At 43.8% G+C, this 20276-nt stretch overlaps 1 protein-coding gene across 3 annotated transcripts in view; it reads left to right on the top strand.

The window, feature by feature from the left end:
• Positions 1-20276, top strand: part of UTP3 (UTP3 small subunit processome component) — a 101201-nt gene that overhangs the window by 10946 nt on the left and 69979 nt on the right. For 2 of the 3 annotated variants that reach the window (XM_083162766.1, XM_083162768.1), the window contains one exon: positions 13284-13340. The exons of the other annotated variant lie outside the window; for it this stretch is intronic. In XM_083162766.1, coding sequence (XP_083018892.1) covers positions 13284-13340 — 57 coding nt within the window. The remainder of the gene's footprint in view (positions 1-13283; positions 13341-20276) is intronic. 3 annotated transcript variants of the gene reach the window in all.

The following is a 20276-nucleotide window of genomic DNA, read 5'->3' as shown; positions in this document are numbered from 1 at the left end:
ACGACCGCAAGCATACCTATACATAAATACACAGCATTCATGAGATGGTACAATCCACAATAATGTGCCCACCTGGGTGCAGGTGAAGGCACAGGCTGCTCAGTATGGTGCCAATGAATTTACCCTCAAAAAAATATAAACATGATGCTGACAATACTGCATCCCCATTCCAAATTTTTGCGCATTAATTAGTGTTCAAAGCACCTGTTAAATTCAAAGAATGACTATTGCACCTGATTGCGTTGAAAATGTCACAAAGGCATACCATACACCAAATCAGCGCCAATTTGTGGGTGTGTGAAGTTATATCAATTATCCGCTTATGCTCTAATTGCAAAGGCACATACGCTTTTGACCAACAACAGCGCTGCTAAGTGTATCGCCAGTTAATTCAGGGACACACTGTACAATGTAGTCAACAGCAAATGCAGGTTCAGAATGTACCGACACACCAGCTGTGTCGATAAATGAAATGGGGGGGGGGGGGAAAGTAATTAATTAAGCAAACATTTGCAGGATATATAGACATACATGTTGCCACTATGCCAGTCAGAGCAAATGCTCCAATTTAGTGTGCAGGGAAGAGATACAAGCTAATCGCACAATAAATGAATGAAAAGAAAGAGAGGGACCTCTGCCCTGTATGGAGCCAGGCCAAACGGCCAAGTCAGTGAAGCTCCACAGGGAGGGGAACCCTCTTTACCGATCCTGTAGTAAGTCGCGAGGTCTCCTGTAGCCGCATTCAGATGGTAATTAGATTTAGGGCAGGAGAACGCTCTGCCGGTCACGTGTGCACACGTGGGCGGCTTCTATGACGCGCGTTTCGCCGGAGCTTGGTCACACAGGCAGCGTATTGCAGCTGCTCTGTTGTGAGTCTTTATGCTGGGGCACATCCAATCAGCGATCATTACTGATCTAGCGCTGTATATTGCTTTTTGCTGCTTTGCATATTTTATGGTGTGCCATAAAAAAAAATATGCAAAGCAGCAAAAAGCAATATACAGCGCTAGATCAGTAATGATCGCTGATTGGATGTGCCCCAGCATAAAGACTCACAACAGAGCAGCTGCAATACGCTGCCTGTGTGACCAAGCTCCGGCGAAACGCGCGTCATAGAAGCCGCCCACGTGTGCACACGTGACCGGCAGAGCGTTCTCCTGCCCTAAATCTAATTACCATCTGAATGCGGCTACAGGAGACCTCGCGACTTACTACAGGATCGGTAAAGAGGGTTCCCCTCCCTGTGGAGCTTCACTGACTTGGCCGTTTGGCCTGGCTCCATACAGGGCAGAGGTCCCTCTCTTTCTTTTCATTCATTTATTGTGCGATTAGCTTGTATCTCTTCCCTGCACACTAAATTGGAGCATTTGCTCTGACTGGCATAGTGGCAACATGTATGTCTATATATCCTGCAAATGTTTGCTTAATTAATTACTTTCCCCCCCCCCCCCATTTCATTTATCGACACAGCTGGTGTGTCGGTACATTCTGAACCTGCATTTGCTGTTGACTACATTGTACAGTGTGTCCCTGAATTAACTGGCGATACACTTAGCAGCGCTGTTGTTGGTCAAAAGCGTATGTGCCTTTGCAATTAGAGCATAAGCGGATAATTGATATAACTTCACACACCCACAAATTGGCGCTGATTTGGTGTATGGTATGCCTTTGTGACATTTTCAACGCAATCAGGTGCAATAGTCATTCTTTGAATTTAACAGGTGCTTTGAACACTAATTAATGCGCAAAAATTTGGAATGGGGATGCAGTATTGTCAGCATCATGTTTATATTTTTTTGAGGGTAAATTCATTGGCACCATACTGAGCAGCCTGTGCCTTCACCTGCACCCAGGTGGGCACATTATTGTGGATTGTACCATCTCATGAATGCTGTGTATTTATGTATAGGTATGCTTGCGGTCGTGTGAATTGTACCACAGATAACTGCTATATATTTCATGATATACAATCCATATGCTTTTGATCTATCAGCATTGTGCGACAGGCAAAACTTGCATTGTGGATAGTGTTAATTAAATTGTGACCTGCTCCTTGTATTAAACAAGGCCTTTTGCTACAAAGTATATCAGTAGTTGTAATATGTGACAGTTTTGTTGCCAATTCTTACTACAGGACAAGTGTACCAGTAAATTGTACTAGGTATAGCAGCCAGGGGAGAGTCAAGCTTACAATCAAAAAATTAAAATTCATGTAATTAAAAAGTACTGCACACTAAGTTAATGATTTTTTATGCGTATTTAAAAGTTATTATTATTTTTTGCTTTTTTTTCTGAAATTTTGAGTTATGCTGACCCATGATTATAATCCTTATCTCAATACTGATTGAGACTAAATTAAGACTGCCTTTTGGATAGAGGCAATAAGGATGTATGATGGTCAGCTTTTTCAGCACTTGTACGCATAATAAGATAAATCCTGAAAAAATTAAATAAATCGCCAGGACAGATTCAAATTAAATTTATTGATTATTAATCAACAATTATTGACCTATTTTTTAGGCCAATATCAGCTTATAAGTTTTGGTTATACAAACACTCAGCAATATTTAAAAAAAACACACAATAAAAATTCTTTAATTATATAGTATTTTTTGAACAACTTTGTGATTGGGGTATTTAGAGTGCACCCCACCCGAGTTTCTTTTCTCTTTTGTTTTCTTCTGTCTCAGGGGCCAATCAGATGCCAAGATCCGCAGAACTTGTCGTTGACGGCGTGGAAATTGAGAGGCAGCAACTAAGGGAGAAGCACCTATCCCCAGAAGTGATAGAGATACTGCTCCAGGCGAGAAAAAAGGTTTCGTCGGCCATCTATTACAGAGTCTGGAGGATATTTGCTAATTGGTCTAAAGGCAAATTTCAGTTTCCAAATGCATCCATCTCTCATGTGCTACAGTTTCGGTGTGACTGTTTCAACAAAGGGTTAGCAGTTTCTACCCTAAAAGTGCACGTCTCGGCATTAAGTGTGCTATTAGACCAAAGGCTGGCAGATCATACTTTAGTAAAAAGGTTCTGTCAGGCCATCAAGAGGATCTGGCCTAGGGTCCGTTCTTTGGTTCCTCAATGGGATCTTAACTTGGTGCTAAATGGGCTTATGGAGGCTCCATTCGAGCCGTTGGACAGAACAAGCCTTAAGTTTTTGACATGGAAAGTGGCGTTTCTGGTAGCAATCACTTCCGCCAGAAGGGTTAGTGAGCTCCAGGCGCTGTGCATTCAGGAGCAATATCTGAAGATATTCCCGGATAAAGTAGTCCTGAGGACTAAGAATTCTTTTTTGCCAAAAGTGGTGTCATTTTTTCATTTAAATCAGGAAATTATTTTACCTTGTTTTTTTCCCAATCCTTCAAATAAAAAAGAAGAGAATTTGCATTCATTAGATGTGGTCAGAGCCATTAAAATTTATTTGGATAGGTCTGCTTCATTCAGGCAAACAGAGAATTTGTTTGTGATTCCGCAAGGTGCGAAGAAGGGATTCGTTCCAGCGAAACAGACAATTTCACGATGGCTTAAAGAAGTCATTTCCTTTACCTACAAGAAAGTAGGACAACCAGTCCCGGAGGGTATCAAGGCACACTCGACACGGGCAATGGCGGTTTCTTGGGCGAGAGAGGCGAACGTATCGGCCAGTGAGATATGTCAAGCTGCTACTTGGAAATCTCTGCATACGTTCTCCAAGCATTATGCCCTGGATGTGGCAGGAGCACGTTTCGGAAGTGAGGTCCTAAGACAAGCGCTAGCTTGAGGTATTGTATATCCCGCCCTACTGCTTTGGTACATCCCAATGTAATGGCTGCCATGAAGTATGAAGGAGAAAGCAAGGATTATACTCACGATAATACCTTTTCTTCGGAATACTTCATGGCAGCCCATATTTTTTAGCCCTCCCTGTTTCTGTTTTTTCCCTAGGATCGGGTCGGAGACATTCAAAAGACTATGGTCTAAGGGGAGGTGCTCGGTTATATAGCAAGAGGAAGAGGAGGAGCTGGGTCCTAGAGGAAAAAACTACCTGTCTAATTGGGAGAGAGAAGGGGATAAACCCCCAATGTAATGGCTGCCATGAAGTATTCCGAAGAAAAGGTATTATCGTGAGTATAATCCTTGCTTTTTCTCTGCATTTGAAGTTCTTTGTAGTGTCCTTATATGGAAGATTAAGGATAAAGTCAGAGGGGCAGATGTATTATGCCTTAACAAGAGATAAATGCAAGGGTGATAAGGAGAGATAAACGTCTACCCAATCACCTGCCAACTGCCATGTTACAGGCTGTGTTTGAAAAAAGTCAGTAAGGAGGTGATTGGCTGGACGGTTACCTCTCCTTATCGCACTTGAATTTATCTCTTGTTAAGGCTTAATACATCTGCCCCATTGATGCTTATTATCCACAAATGGACAGATATACCTATTGATCTAACACTACATGTGAGTGCAAACCCGGGGCTTGACAAAAAAAATTTAAAATCCAGGATGAAAGTGTAGGAGCCAGAAAAACTAAAAATAGTGGCAGTGCGTGCCGAAGGCATGGAAAAAAAATTACAACGCAATGCCAATTACACATGCCACACACCCATTACATGTTGTTCCACACGCTGTAATGCCCATTACATAGAATACCATACGCTGTAATGCTTAGTACATATTATGTCAGAAAAGTGCTGCATGCTCATTTCTACGGGTTGCATGCTTGATGCCAGGGGTCACATGCCAGGGGAAGACCCCTGTATGAGAAGTAGCTTGCCGCTGTCTCTCTCGCTGAGCCATGTAGCCAGAGAGTTGGGAGGAGTGGCGGCTCTGCGGGGGCCATTTATAATGTCAGTTCTAAGAATGTTTTGGTCAAAATAAACCAAGAGGACACAAAAAATAAATAAAAACACATTCACAAGTCTGGTACTCCACAGGCAACTGTGGTCACAGTATTTCTTCATGCAAACACCTGAGATTCACACAATGCAGTTAGAAATGCTAATTCACACTACTCAATAAAATAGAGTGAACTTTGTCAAGAACACAAACTGAGAAAATACTGGGGAGACCTTCCTGTACACCCATAAGTGATCACCCCGGAAGCAGAACCAAACAAAAGGAATAAGTAAATTACTGTCCCAGGGGTCACATGCCGTTTGCCAGGAGTTGCATGCTGGAAGCTGGGCTTCTCCAGCAGCCAGAAGCAGTGGGGGTCTCGTCACGCGGTGCCCCGGAGAGTGGAGGTGCAGCTTCAGGGCGGGGGGAGTAGCTAGCCACTCTCTCCCTCAGAGCCATTTAGCGGTGGCTCTGCGGGGAGTCAGGAATCGGGGACTGCCCGGCGTCTGTCAGGATGACGCAGGCGGCAGCCAGGGAAGGAAGGTCAGAGGTCTCAGGCAGCAAATGAAATAAGACGCTATCTGCAGTGATTGGCTGGGACGGCGCTGTAGATTTTTAATGCTGCTGGACCCGTTTATTTAAAAAATGGGTCTGACTCCTCACTGCCTCAGGAGGGGGGGGGGGGGGGCAGCAGAGGAGAAGGACCACATTGTGGCTGGCCTGACAGGAGGGGTAGACGGGTGGTCGGTCTGCCAACGACCAGATTCTGCTTCCTCCCTCCCTGAAAAAATCTGGTCGCTAGGAAGCAGAATCTGGTCACCATGGCTACCTGGCCCCCGGTATTTGTCGAGCCCTGCTCTAACCCATAAAATAAGTAGTTGGTACAGACAATATTGCACTATTTTGGTTTTGTTTGGGATTTTACAGAGAGAGTATGATAAGAAGAAAACATTTAAGAGGAAAGTGGTTCTATTATATATCCACGGTGGAAGGTTCTTGTTTGGTGGCGCTACTTTTAGAACACGATACCCCATTTGTTGTAAAGTTTGTATCGGAACTTATGGTGAAAGCTCCTATGTGTTTCTCATAGCTGCAACCAAATAGTTTAAGCGCATTGGAAGGCAAAGAATTTCTCTAATTCCAGTGTGCTAGTTATGACCTAAACAGAGTGGCATTGAGTAAATCAGAATTGGAAAAGGATCTAGAATTTCAAATAGACAACAAACTGGGGTGTAGTGCTCAGTGTCCCGTAGCTACTAAAAAGGCTAATAGGATACTAGGCTGTATAAAAATAATTAGTGGGTAATTAATGGTAGTACTGGTGTACAATTCTGGTCCCCTCACTACAAGAAAGACATCATGGAACTGGAAAAAGTCCAAAGAAGAGCAACAAAGCTAATAATAGGGTTGGAGAAATTGAATTATGAAGACAGATTGGACAATTTGGGATTGTTTACGCTAGAAAAGAGGCGTTTAAGAGGAGACATTCTTAACATGTATCAGGGGCCAATATTAAGTGGTGTTGGCAGAGACAATATATTCTTTTAAAATAAGGTTGGACAATCATATATTGGGCAAAAACATCCAGGGGTACAAATAACAATTAAAGTTGTATAAAATGATATCAGATTTCAGTTCTATAAGTGAAGAATCAAATAGAACATGCACTTACATAACGAAGGTTGAACTTAATGGACGCAAGTCTTTATTCAGCCTTAACTACTATGTAACTATGCACAAGTTATCAACCCTGCACCCACCAGCCAGAGATGCAGGGGATAAAACCGGGCTTCAAACCAGGCCTGGGGTACCCTGGGTAGGGTGGACCCCTTCATTTGGGTCCCCACAACTCCAAGAAACCCCGGCCTAGGCTGCCTAGTTAGGGTGGGTAATGCTTTGGCCATGTGTGTAGCATTACACCGCCTGATAGTGGAGCTTGGTGCTGGTTCTGAAAATACGTGGGATCACTAATCTGTTTTCTTCTTCTTACTTCATGCCAGCCGGACAATGGGTTCATCCCTCTCTCCCCTCTTAATTAGACAGGTAGTTTTTCCCTAGGACATGCCCCTTCTACACCTGTACATTAGCCAGCACCTTCCCCCCATGCCTTCATTCTTTTGCCTTTCTCCTAAGAAGCTAGACAGGGTAGTGTAGGTTTTTTGTTTTACTCACTGGTAGGTGTTATGCTGCCAGTCCTGGGCAGCATAGGGATGGCGGTGCCGGTTCCCTAAGAGGTCCTGGCCGGTGTCGTGGACCCCCAGACACGATGTCCCTGGTGAGCGGCGGGAGCCTTAGCCGTTTCTCGGCTGCATGCCCGGCGTGGGTTCCCGGCGTGTGTGTGTATCGCGCTGTGCTTCCGGCGGAAGTTTGTGCGGGTCAGCAGCGTGCGTTCCACTGCAGGGCGCACTAGCTCTGACCAGGGCTGGCCAGCGGTCGGCGCGTCCCCGGATGACGCGCAATTCACTGCGCCGGCGTGTGCGGCTCACCAGGGTCGGAAGTTGGGCTGGCGTGCGTTCCAGCGTCAGAGAATGACGCGCACGTTGCCTGGCTCCGGCCCAGAATGCTCAGGGGCGGAAGTAGCCTTTATAATGCGCCTGGTCGGTGTAACAGGCGCTTCCTAAGTGTGCTGGATTCAAGGTTGTGCTATAGCACCTTGTGTTAAGACATGGACGCAGAGGAAGCCTCTCAGAAGGTTTCTGCATTGCTGCCCAGGTAAGTCCTCTCTGAGGACTGGTTTTATTATGTTAGGTTTTATGCTGCATAGTTAGTGCTTACTGTTTGTTTAATTTTAGTGTGCCTGTGGTGACTAAGAAGAAGCATATTAGTAAAACCTGCATTGGATGTGATAAAGTCTTCACTGGTGAAAAATCCATGTGTCCGGGCTGTTCAAAGGATGCTGATGCTAGTATTGGTACTGTATCCCAGATTAGTGAGTTAATGACTTGGATGAAGGAGAACTTTGTTTCCAAAAAGGAATACCAAGGTAAAAGGTCAAGGTCTCAGACCAGTTTGGACCAAGAATGTGATGAGCCTGCAGCTGCAGACACTGATGATGATATGGGGTCTGGAGCCTCTGGTGCAGAGTCTGGCGAGCTAGTTGAAGAGGAGCGCTCTTTCAATTTGGAGCTTGTGAAAGTTGTCCTTAAAGAGTTGTATAAGACATTGAACTATAAGCAGCCAGTCAAAACTGAGCATGATGCGTTATTTGAGGACAGATCCAGGAAGGGAAGGTGTTTTCCCGTTCACAAAGTTGTTAGAGATACTCACTAAGGAGTGGGCCAATGCAGATAAACATATTGGTTCTGTTAAAAGGACAGAAAGAATGTACCCGATAGAGGATGCAGAGTTCCTAAAGTGGTGCAATATTCCCAAAATAGACGCAGCAGTGTCCGAGGACACCACTAGGACAACAATTCCCCTGGAGGACGGTGCCTCTCTTAAAGACGCTATGGACAAACGTATGGAGAGTGCATTGAAGAGGCTTCATATCTCCAGTTCGACCTCCATTAAATCAGGGGTGGCCATTGCCTCATTGGCCAGAGCTCTCAGAATCTGGTGTGCATCCTTACAGGAGGATCTACAGGAGCGTGTCGCCAGAGAGCAAATTATTAGTAGTCTGGCCCAGATTCAGCTTGCCGTCGACTACATCTGTGAGGCATCGTTAGACGTGCTGGATTATTCAGCTAAAGCGTTGACGTCTGGAGTGGTGGCGAGGAGGGCCCTGTGGCTTAAGTCCTGGGCGGCAGACTCCCACTCTAAAAACAAGCTGGGTTCTCTGCTGTTTGAGGGTGAGTTCCTCTTTGGCCGTAAACTAGACCAGATGATACAGAGGATAAGTCAGTCAGACTTCCCCAAGATAAGAGGGGAAGGGGATCCAACTATTTCCCCAGGCAGAGTTTCAGGCAGGCCAGATCCTACAGGCCTGGGAGACCATTTCGGGAGAGATATACCTCGGGGATCTCCAGGGCATTCTTCCGACAGACGGTTAAAAGAGGCGATAAAAAACAGTGACAAACCGTGTCCCGTGGAGAGTATCCAGGTTGCCGGAAGACTGCTGCAGTTTGCCCACGTGTGGGAGCAAACGGTTCAAGACACTTGGGTACTAGAAGAAGTGTCCACGGGGTATCGCCTAGAATGCCTTTCAAAACCAAGACGGGAACATTTTTTTGTTTCACAACTTCCAGTTTCAAGAGCGGAGCAAGAGGCTCTGGTCTCAAGTATAAAGGATCTGGTGGAGTCAGGAGCGGTAGAGACTGTTCCGGAGGCGGAGGAAGGCCTAGGGTTTTACTCTCGCCTATTTGTAGTGACAACAAGTTCTGGAGGATTCAGAACAATCTTAGATTTAAGAGATTTAAACGCCAGAATCTGGAAACGCAAGTTCCATATGGAGACAGCCAGGTCTATACTGATGGGACTAAGAAGGGACGACTACCTGGTCTCAATAGACCTAAAGGACGCTTATTTTCATGTCCCTATTTGTACACCAGACAGAAAATTTCTCAGGTTCTGCGTCAAAGGAAACCATCTTCAGTTTACCTGCCTTCCATTTGGCCTTACATCCTCACCGAGGGTATTTACAAAAGTACTAGTGGTCATGATAGAGTGTCTAAGGAAGAAGAATATAGCAATATGGGCTTATCTGGACGATCTACTCATCTCAGCAAGATCAGAGGCAGAAGCCGTCCGGGACGCAGAAACAGTCGTCCATTTCTTACAGGATCACGGGTGGTTGATCAACTGGAGCAAGAGTCATCTGTCCCCTACACAAACTATTCAGTATCTGGGCGTCGTCATAAACACATTACAATTCGAGGTCACTCTGACCAGTCAGAGATGCAGCAAAATTCAAGATCTGGTGACTGCTATTCAAAGAAATCAGAAAGTTCCTCTGAGACTGGCAATAAGTCTTCTAGGAATGATGGCGTCTACAGTGGAGGTAGTTCCGTGGGCCAGATGGCATATGAGAACGCTACAGTGGCATCTTCTCCGCTATACCAGGAGTCAGGTCCCTCTGGACCGCTAAATCACGTTACCCCGTCCAGTGGTTTTATCTCTGCATTGGTGGCAAAGCAGGTATATGGCATCCAGAACAAAGTCTCTTTCAAGTCCGCAGTACGTAGTCCTGACAACGGACGCAAGCGCCACAGGGTGGGGAGCGCATTGTTTAGGCAAAACTACCCAAGGTATTTGGTCCATTTAAGAGTCAGATCTGTCGTCAAATCACAGAGAACTTCGAGCAGTGTATATGGCCATAAGAGCTTTCAGCTCCGAGATAGAGTGGTCCCATCTGCGAGTCTTCTCAGACAATATAGCCACGGTCGCATATATCAACAAACAAGGGGGGACAAGAAGTCGCCCACTGTTGGAAGAAATTTGATCGGTCATGGTCTGGGCAGAAGAACATCTCTTGTCCATTTCAGCACTACATGTGCCGGGAGAAGAAAATCAACTGGCAGACTTCCTAAGCCGAAATCAAGTATTGCCAGGGGAATGGGAGCTGAAGGGCTCTGTTTTCAAGCAGATAGTTCGCAGATTCGGCCAACCACAAATAGACCTCATGGCGACTCCAGAGAATTCAAAGACTCCTCGGTTCTTTTCCAGATTCCCGACGCAAGGGTCAGAAAGGGTGGACGCTCTGTCTCAAAGGTGGGAGTTCACTCTAGTGTACATATTTCCACCTTTCCCACTCATTCACAAAGTTCTATGGAAAATCAGGTCGGAGAGAGTTCAGGCGATAGCCATTCTTCCATACTGGCCCAGGAGGTCCTGGTTTCCGATGGTGGAAAGCATGGCGGTGGCAGAGCCATGGTTTCTTCCAGTGTCGCACGATCTTCTGACGCAGGGACCAGTAGTGTGTCAAGATCCACAGAAGTTACGTTTAGCGGCTTGGAGTTTGAAAGGAAGCAGTTAGCAGACAAGGGTTTGCCACCAGTCGTGATAGACATACTTCTGCAAGCAAGGAAAAAGGTGTCGTCTAACATATATTACAGAATCTTTGCTGGATGGTCAAAAGATAGGTTCCCATTTCCCAAGGCAAAAATGTCACATATTTTACAATTCCTCTGTGAAGGTTTAAACAAAGGGCTATCAATAGCGACTCTGAAGGTGCAAATTTCGGCACTCAGCGCCCTGCTGGATAGGAAGTTGGCAGACCACGCGCTGATAAAGAGGTTTTGTCAAGCAATGAAGAGAATCCGACCAATAATTAGACCGATAGTCCCTCAGTGGGATCTCAATCTAGTATTAAATGGCCTCATGGCAACTCCATTTGAGCCATGTGAGGTCTAAACTAAAATTTCTCACATGGAAAGTGGTGTTCATGGTGGCTATCACGTCAGCAAGACGAGTGGGGGAGCTGCATGCGTTATTATGCTTTGAACCCTATCTTAAGTTATTCCCAGACAAAGTAGTCCTGAGAACCAAACCTTCATTTTTGCCGAAGGTGGTTTCCTCGTTTCATATGAGTCAAGATATTGTTTTGCCTTGTTTTTTTCCAAACCCAACCAGTAGAAGAGAGGAAGATTTTCATACTTTGGATTTGGACCGAACAGCAAGCTTCAGGAAAACTAGGTCATTGTTTGTGATCCCACAAGGGGCGAAGAAAGGATTCGCTCCTTCAAAACAAGCTATCTCCAGGTGGCTCAAAGAAGTAATTTGTTTCACCTACAGGAAAGTTCGGCAAGTTCCAGAAGGCATAAAGGCGCACACGGCTAGAGCAATGGCAACTTCCTGGGCAAGAGAGGCTAACGTCTCGGTCAAAGACATATGCCAGGCTGCGACATGGTCATCCATACATACCTTTGCAAATCATTATGCATTGGATGTATCCGAAGAATCTTTTGGGAGCAGAGTTCTACATCAGGCCTTGATCTAAGGTATTGTAGCCCACCCTAGTGCTTTGGTATATCCCATTGTCCGGATGCCATGAAGTAAGAAGAAGAAAGCTACGGATTATACTTACGATAATTCCTTTTCTTCGGAGTACTTCATGGCAGCCTATATTATTACCCCCCCCATGTTTGTGTTTTTCCTTAGGATCGGTGGCGGAGACATGTCAAAAGACTGAAGGCATGGGGGAAGGTGCTGGCTAATGTACAGGTGGAGAAGGGGCGTGTCCTAGGGAAAAACTACCTGTCTAATTAAGAGGGGAGAGAGGGATGAACCCATTGTCCGGCTGCCATGAAGTACTCCGAAGAAAAGGAATTATCGTAAGTATAATCCGTAGCTTTTCTGCCAAAAACTGCATCATCCTGCTAAAATGCAATGTGAAATGAAATGTGAAGATCATTGCTTAAAAAAAAAATCTGGGTTGGAAATGCTACATAACTTGATTGATCCTTTCTATGGGGTATGGATCATTGGTCAGACAGCAACTAGACCGACATGGGGAAGGTCGGCAGTCAAAAGGTTTTTTCTTATTTTCTGTCCCAAATTTCGACATTCGACATGGACAATAAAACGTAGAACCGCATCCCCTCGCATGCTTCGGGCGCGGTGCCGCGTTACGCTTGGCACACTATTTTATTCTCCCATGGCACCCTAGTGGATGGTAGGGAATTAAATACCATCTGTCGGCACATGCCGGCTCAAGAAAAACATACTGCTTGTCGACCTAGTAACTATCCCTTTCTATGTCTGTCAGTCTTTTCCATATTATTTATGTTGTGGTGTATTGATCTGTGATGCTTTTTTGTGTTGTTTAAAAAAAAAAAAATGGTCCTGCACTAGTATGACCATAAACTTTAAACTGCTTCTTCACCACCACCACTCAGACAGTGAAATCCTGCCCTGTTAAAGTCTGGGAATGGCTTGTAAAGAACACGCTGATCAGCAGCTAGCTGCAAATTCACTCACCATCTAATGATTTTTCCAGACTGTCATAACCCAGAACCTACTGTGCGATAGAAACAGGCTAAACTAGGCTGGGGCTGATATCACAGACCCTCTCTGAAAACACCTGGACATGCCTGAATTTTTCTTGACACTCGCAGAAAAGTCGGGGCACACCCACAAAACGCCTGCTTCCTGTCAATCAACTTACGAATGGCTAGCGAGCAGAATAGATGCTGGACTTTGCCGCTGTTTGGGATCACGTATGCCCACTACTATAAATATGCATGATAATAATAATCTGCCACCTTGCAAATTCACACAGCAGCAATCAGGTCTGAATCAGGCCCCTAGTATTGCAATATGTATGTCTTACTGCCGCAGTCATTAATCAAGATATTAACTGTTAACCCTTTACTAACATGAACGTCTTTTTGTGCTGGGGACTTGGGTGCTTTTATTATAGTGAGCAACTTCTTAAATCTTAATTACTTGGTGGTGATTTTTTTTTTCTTCTTAAACATTTTAGTCCAAAAATAAATGGAAGAATAATCCATGTATAATTATTGACTTGAATTAATTCAGTCTTACTCTTCTGTCCGAAAAACGTGAAAAGTAATGTCTCTTATAATCCTTACAGATCTCCTCAGATTATTATAATGATCAAATTGATAAGTATCATGAAGGAACTATTAAGGTTTGTATCGCTTTCATTTTCCTAAGCAGGCTCAAATTATATTATTTATTATAGAGTCTGATCCAATCAGAGTGAGACTTTCTTTTTATTATATATTTTTACTGTGTCGTGATATTATGTGTAATTGTATGTAAATGTTTATTTTAATCTGTTATATAAAGTATATCTTTTTCACCTCAAATTGGTCAATCTGTTCACTGTAACTCCAGCGCTGCTCTCTCGATTCTTCAAATTATATTATTGTTCAGAAGCTTAGCTTAATGGAAATTCAATTGTTTCTGTGCCCAATTTCCCAAAGTGAGCGGAAATAAAAAGGGGTATTCCATAATTGCAGATTTTAGCTTTGTAAAATGTATAAACACAACTAGTTCAGGGTGCATCGCAACAAATGCCATTTGGTGCTAAAAAAACGGAATTTGCAACAGCAATAAAATCACTCATACACCATGAGTCTTACAAGCTTTCGGGCTTTATTAGGCCCTTCGTCAGGCAATAAGAACAATAAAGGAATAACATGCTCAACTTAAATATCAAAAAGAGAGACACGTAGCCATATCTCCCGGCATGCGTTCTAGCACAAGCTTCCAGGTACAACAATCCCAGAATGCTCAGCATTCAGAGAGCACACCCCCGGTTGCCTAGGCGGCGCGGCACCACATAATAGAAATGACATACAGATATATGCATATAATGAAACGGTGTTGAATACAGCATCTTTAAACAACAGAAAATGTATCAAACAACATAATAAGGTGTGCAAAGACTGCCCATAATTCATATATAGGCGACTAGGCATATAATCAATTAAAGAACAGATTCAGGTTTAAATGATTATTCAAGCCTTTAGGCTTAACCGTGTCAAAAATGTGAATCCATTTGGATTCAAGTTGCAATAAAGTCTTATGCCTATCGCCTCTTAGTTTACTTTCAGGGACATGGTCGATGATTGTATGTTTAAAACTGGATAGGCTATGTTTTTATTTCTGCAAAGTGTCTGGCAAGAGGCTGATCAGAAGGCTGATCGCCGCAGCTCTGATGGATGTACGGTGCATAGCCATCTGCTCCTTAAAGAGGACGGATGGTTTTACCAATATAACATAGCCCACGTGGGCATTTAACCATGTAGACGATAAATGCAGTACTACACGTCAAAGCGTGTCTGATGTTCTATTTTCTACCCGTATGTGGATGGAAAAAATACTTGGTAGCTACCATTTGACGACATGTAGTAAAGCCGACACCTTTGAAACCACCTGGTTCACGCTTTATAGTTATTGTGTCTACTGTATTATAATCCCTAACATCAGTATGAACAAGCCAGTCACGTATACTCTATATATACGTATACCCTTTTTGTAACAGGGCATCACCCAAGTATGTTTCATGCCCTTCAGATATTTTTCATTCTGAACGATTGGCCATCATTTTTTACTCCAATATGAGACATCCTTCTGGGCTTTAGAAAAATTCTGTACCCAATGAATACATTCGCCAGGTTTGGACACACTTTTCTTGGAAGACTGAATGAGGGATTCCTCTCTAGTAATGCCCTCATATTTTAGTATGGGCAATATTTAATGTTTCATTTGAATACCCCCTTTGTTTAAATTTGTCAGTCATCGAATCTAATGTAGTGTCAAACATCAGAGGATCGCTAGTGATGCAGTTGGCACGCAGGTATTGTGAGGAGGGTAAGCCACGAATTGTAGCTGGTGGATAGTGGTTTTCGGCTCTCAGAACACTATTCCCATCTGTGATTTTGGTGTATAACATGGTGGTAATGTGATTATCATTCACCATGATTTTCACATCCAGGTAAGGAATCTCTTCTAGACTCATTTGAAATGTAAATTTAATGGAGCAGTCCTGACTATAGATTGACTCCATTAAAATGACAAGGTCCTCTGAACGTCCCTGTCAGAACAGAAGAACAACGTCGATGTATCTACGATAAAATATCACTTTATCCCTCACCTCACGATTAAAAAAGAATGGTCGCTCAATATCAACCATTCAGTCTTCCAAGAAAAGTGTGTCAAAACCTGGCGAATGTATTCATTGGGTACAGAATTTTTCTAAAGCCCAGAAGGATGTCTCCTATTGGTGTAAAAAATGATGGACAATCGTTTAGAATGAAATTAATTTTTTTTGCAGAAATAAAAACATAGCCTATCCAGTTTTAAACATACCATCATCGACCATGTCCCTGAAAGTAAACGAAGAGGCGATAGGCATAAGACTTTATTTCAACTTGAATCAAAATGAAATGGACACGGCATGCATCCTCTAAACTCCGGATAAAGCTGCAAGATCCAGGTGATTCAGCACCAGCAGCTGGGAGGCGAGTGCCATACACTACATAGTTACATAGTAGGTGAGGCTGAATAAAGACTTGCGTCCATCTAGTTCAAACTATGTTTATATTAGCTTATCCCTTGTTGTATAGTATGTTCTGATATTGTAAAGACTGTTACTTATTCGTACCCATGGATGTTTTTAACCAATAAATGTTTATCCAACCTTTATTTTAAACGTGTTTATAGTGTCTGCCGACACCACTTCTCCAGGAAGAGAGTTCCAAAGTTTGACTGCTGTGACTGTAAATCATTTTTTCTCGTCTTTTCTCTAGTGTAAATAGTCCCAAATTGTTTAATCTTTCCTTATAGCTTAAATTCTCCATTCCCCTAATAAGCTTTGTTGCTCCTCTTTGGATTTTTTCTAATTCTATGATGTCCTTTTTATAGTGCGGGGCCCAGAACTGCACTGTGTATTCGAGGTGCGGTCTGACCAATGATTTGTACAGAGGCATAATTACTTTTGAGTCCCTAGTTTCCATGCCCCTTTTAATACATGCTAGAATTTTGTTGGCCTTTTTTGTTGCTATATTACATTGAGCACTACACCCCAGCACTTTGTTGAGCACTATACGTGTCAACAAAGGTATCAAACATATATTGTCTGGCCAGACATAAAAAGGGCTGCCTTGTATTAATATTTCCCTGTTGGAACTACTAACCCCACTAGCCTCTGCACTAACAAAAACTTGCAGTGCACTGCTTTCACTAATTATGTGCCTGTGGATCATAACACAGAACTAACACTGCCTGACTAATATTGCACAAGTGCATTATCATCTTCGCTATTAGGGGATGTATTGGGCTTAATATCGGTACCGTTTCCATCAGATTGTCGACAAAAAGGTTAATTAATAAGGCCAATTATAATATTGTTTTATTTTTAAAAAATTATTTATTTTTTATTCATAAAAATTAAATTTTATTGCTTAAACATCACCTTAACCCAGGGGTTCCCAATCTTTTTTGAATCATGGCACCTTAGAGTATCAGAATTTTTCCACGGCACCCCTAGGCCCCCCAAATAATAAAATTAGGTAGATTGGGTTTATATATGCTTCTTAGGTTCAGTTATGTGGCAAAGGACATGATTTCCTTCTGATTGTACACATATTTATGATTGGCAGCCACCAGCACTGGATTTGTCCATAAATAATTGACCATAAATAATTTCAATTGGTCCTGGACCAACAACCCGGGGCACCCCTGCAAGTGTCCCGAGGCACCCCAGGGAGCCACGGCACACAGTTTGGGAACCACTGCCTTAATTTATGCACAGTTTTGAATTGTATTGTCTATGTTCTGTTTTTCTCTCTGAGGAGCCTGAGCAACTCCCATAAACAGCAGCAGGTGGTTATTAGATTAGGATTAGAAATTTTTGTTTATAAAAAAAAATTTATAAAATTTTGGGCAAATTATGGATTGAATAATTTTATCTGATAAAGAGCGCTAGACTTTTCTTGTTTTCCTAAAGGCTTGAATGATCATTTAAACCTGAATGTGTTATTAAATTGATTATATGCCTAGTCGCCTATATATGTTCTGAATTATGAGCTGTGTTTACACACCTTATTATGTTGTTTGATACATTTTCTGTTGTTTAAAGATGCTGTATTCAGCACTGTTTCATTATATGCATATATCTGTATGTCATTTCTATTATGTGGTGCCGTGTTGCCTAGGCAACCGGGGGTGTGCACTCTGAATGCTGAGCATTCTGGGATTGTTGTACCCGGAAGCTTGTGCTGGAACACACGCCGGGAGGCATGGCTACGTGGCGCCGTTTGCACTGTCTGTCTATTTGGTATTTAAGTTGAGCATGTTATTCCTTTATTATTCTTGTTGCCTGATGAAGGGTCTAATAAAGCCTGAAACTTGTAAGACTCGTGGCCAAATGTAATAGTGAGAGATTTTGGGAGAGTTTTACCTCCCCCTTTTTTTTTTTTTTTTGTAAAGTGCCAATCAATTACACTGCAAAACAAGGTTGATTTTGCCATGTAAATGATTGCTGCTTTAAAAAAAAAAAAGGGAAAACTCTCCCAAAATCTCCCACTTTCTGAAACTCACCCTATTACATTTGGCCCATGGTGTATGAGTGAATTTTTTGCTGTTGCAAATTCCGTTTGTGCTCGCCGTCGGACTCTATATTACATTTATTTGGCTGGTAGCACCAAGGGTGGAGTATTGATGATAGGAGGGTGCCTGTCCTTTTGGAGATATCTATCTATATCTCTCTTTCGTCCAGTCCAATGACACAGCTAACCTTGGGATCTGGGAGGGTCCGCAGGAGCCAGGCACCTATGGTAAAGTCTTTGGGAGCAGGCTCCTCCTCTTCTGCATCCCACAATGCTTCAGTTTGATTTAGGTGCCCACAGGAGTGGGTGCTTTGCTGAGCAGCAGTGCTGCAGCTGCATTTTTTGGGGGGATGTACTAGCTTAGCTTTTTATTAACTTTATAGTTAGAGCAGGTTTTCCAGTGTGTTGCTTCACTGAAGCTTACACACACTGAGAGCGCAGCAGAGGCTGACAGAAGCGCGTCCTGTCAGCTCTCTGTGTGCAGAGGGAAGCTGCTGCTCCCTGTACACAGTGTTTCCCTCTGCTTAAAAGAGGTTTCCTGTGCTCCGGAGTGGTCCTAACCGGCTCCTTGCCTAGAAGGGGATCTTGGGGGACGGACCCTCCACGATGGCGCCCGCCATCTTGGATTGAGCTTAAGAGAGAAATCCCTTAGGGGAGTTGAAGTCTTTAACAGGAGTCCAGCACTGCTGGACAACTCCAAGTGGTCCCATAGTGAAGGGGAGTTACTGGAGGTAAGGAGAGGCACTTGTGGGAGCGGCTAAAGGGGGTTTAGGCGCCAAAACGGCTTCCTTACCCGCTGAAGCAGAGACTTGGTCTCTTCCTGCTCTGTGCACTGGCGCCATTTCTCTCCATGCTGTGGAGCTGAAATAAGGTGGATTCTGGACAGACTTCTGTCTCTCCTACAAAGCGCTACCCTTGCAGACGCTGACAGCAGAACTACACTGGTGCATTATTCTGTGCTCTACCTGATGTTTTGCATTGTGTTTTATAACATTGCTGAAGGGTGCACTTCTGTTGTGTTGGAGGAGGGAGCGCTGGACATGGTTATTTGCTGCAGATTATGCGGAGGCAATCTAACATGCGAACAATTGTGCCCTTCATGTGATGCTGAACCCAGTGGGTCGCAGGTCCCTAGGTCTGAGCAAGCTGTGCCATCATGGGCTGCTGCTTTTACGGAGGTCTTTGAATGCCCTAACAGAGGCTTTGACCAGGCAAAAGGATTCCTTAATATGTTCTCCTGCCCAGACTCCCTCTTCTCAGACTTCCGGGGGGTCAGTTACCCCAGCTCAGGGGGACCCCGTTTTACTGCAGGCTATGCAGGACACAGCTCAGGGTGTTCATAAAATGACATCCCTTATTTAGCTGTTTACCAAATCCTTTGATATTATTCCTAGAAACCCTTTTACTACACTCGCGCTATTGAATGTGGATTCAGATGGTGATGTTGTATGTGAGGAGGATTTGGGTTCGACCAGGAGTGAGGAAGCTGATGCTTCGGTCCCTGGTGTTGAGGATTTAATTGTGGCCGTGAGGCAGATATTAAATCTTTCTCAGGAAGTAAAAGCCCCTGTGCACTGTGTATTTAAAAAGAGTCGCAGGGACCCTGTTTGTTTTCCTTCTGATGAAGGACTGACTTCCTTGCTAGGGGAAGCATGGAAAAACCCTGATAACAGGTTTTTAATGGCTAAGAAATATGACAATATGTATCCCATGCCTTAGAACCATGTATGGGAAAATGTTCCATTGGTTGATGCATCCGTGGGCAGATTATCGAAGTCCACAGCCTTGCCAGTGCAAGGGGGGGCGGCCTTCAAGGATCCAGTGGATAAAAAAGTAGAAGGTTGCCTTAAAACAATCTTTGAAGGTGTGGGTTTTACACTGCGTCCCATTATTGCTTTTGCCTGGGTTGCAAAAGCAGTGATCAAGTGGGCAGAGGCCTTGAGCGGTCATCTCCAGCCTGATTCAGAAGCCTTTATATTGGCTGAAAAGTTGAGATGTGCTGCAGAGTAGATTTGTGATGCTAGTGAGGATGGCGCAACAATGGCGTCAAAGGTATCCGCAACCTCTGTTACAGCCAAAAGAGCTCTTTGGCTTAAGGCTTGGAAAGCAGATAGTGAATCTTGAGAATTTACCATTTAAGGGTGAACTACTCTTTGGTACAGAGTTAGTCACCATTATAAAACAAGCTACGGGAGGAAAGAGTAGCTTTCTCCCGACTGCAGAAAAAATTACATCTAAGTTTGGCATTTTTAAGCCATCCTTTCGTTCCTCCTTTCGGGGCGGAGCATCTAATAGAGGACAGGCAGGGCGAGGCAGATTCCAGGCCAGTAGAGGAAAGACTTCCAAATCCCGGTTTGGGTCCTTTGCAAAGAAAGACACAGCAAAAAGGGATTAGTCCTCTGCATGACAGGGCGGCGGCTTCCCGTCTGGGCTCAGAGTGGGGGGTCTCCTCCTGTTTCGGGACAGGTGGAAAGAGTCCACCTGGGATCCTTTGGTTTATTCCACTG

This window comes from Crinia signifera, chromosome 19, assembly GCF_055691185.1.
Source record: "Crinia signifera chromosome 19, ASM5569118v1, whole genome shotgun sequence".
In the NCBI taxonomy this organism is placed as follows: domain Eukaryota; kingdom Metazoa; phylum Chordata; class Amphibia; order Anura; family Myobatrachidae; genus Crinia; species Crinia signifera.
This window is presented reverse-complemented; position numbering and strand designations above follow the sequence as displayed.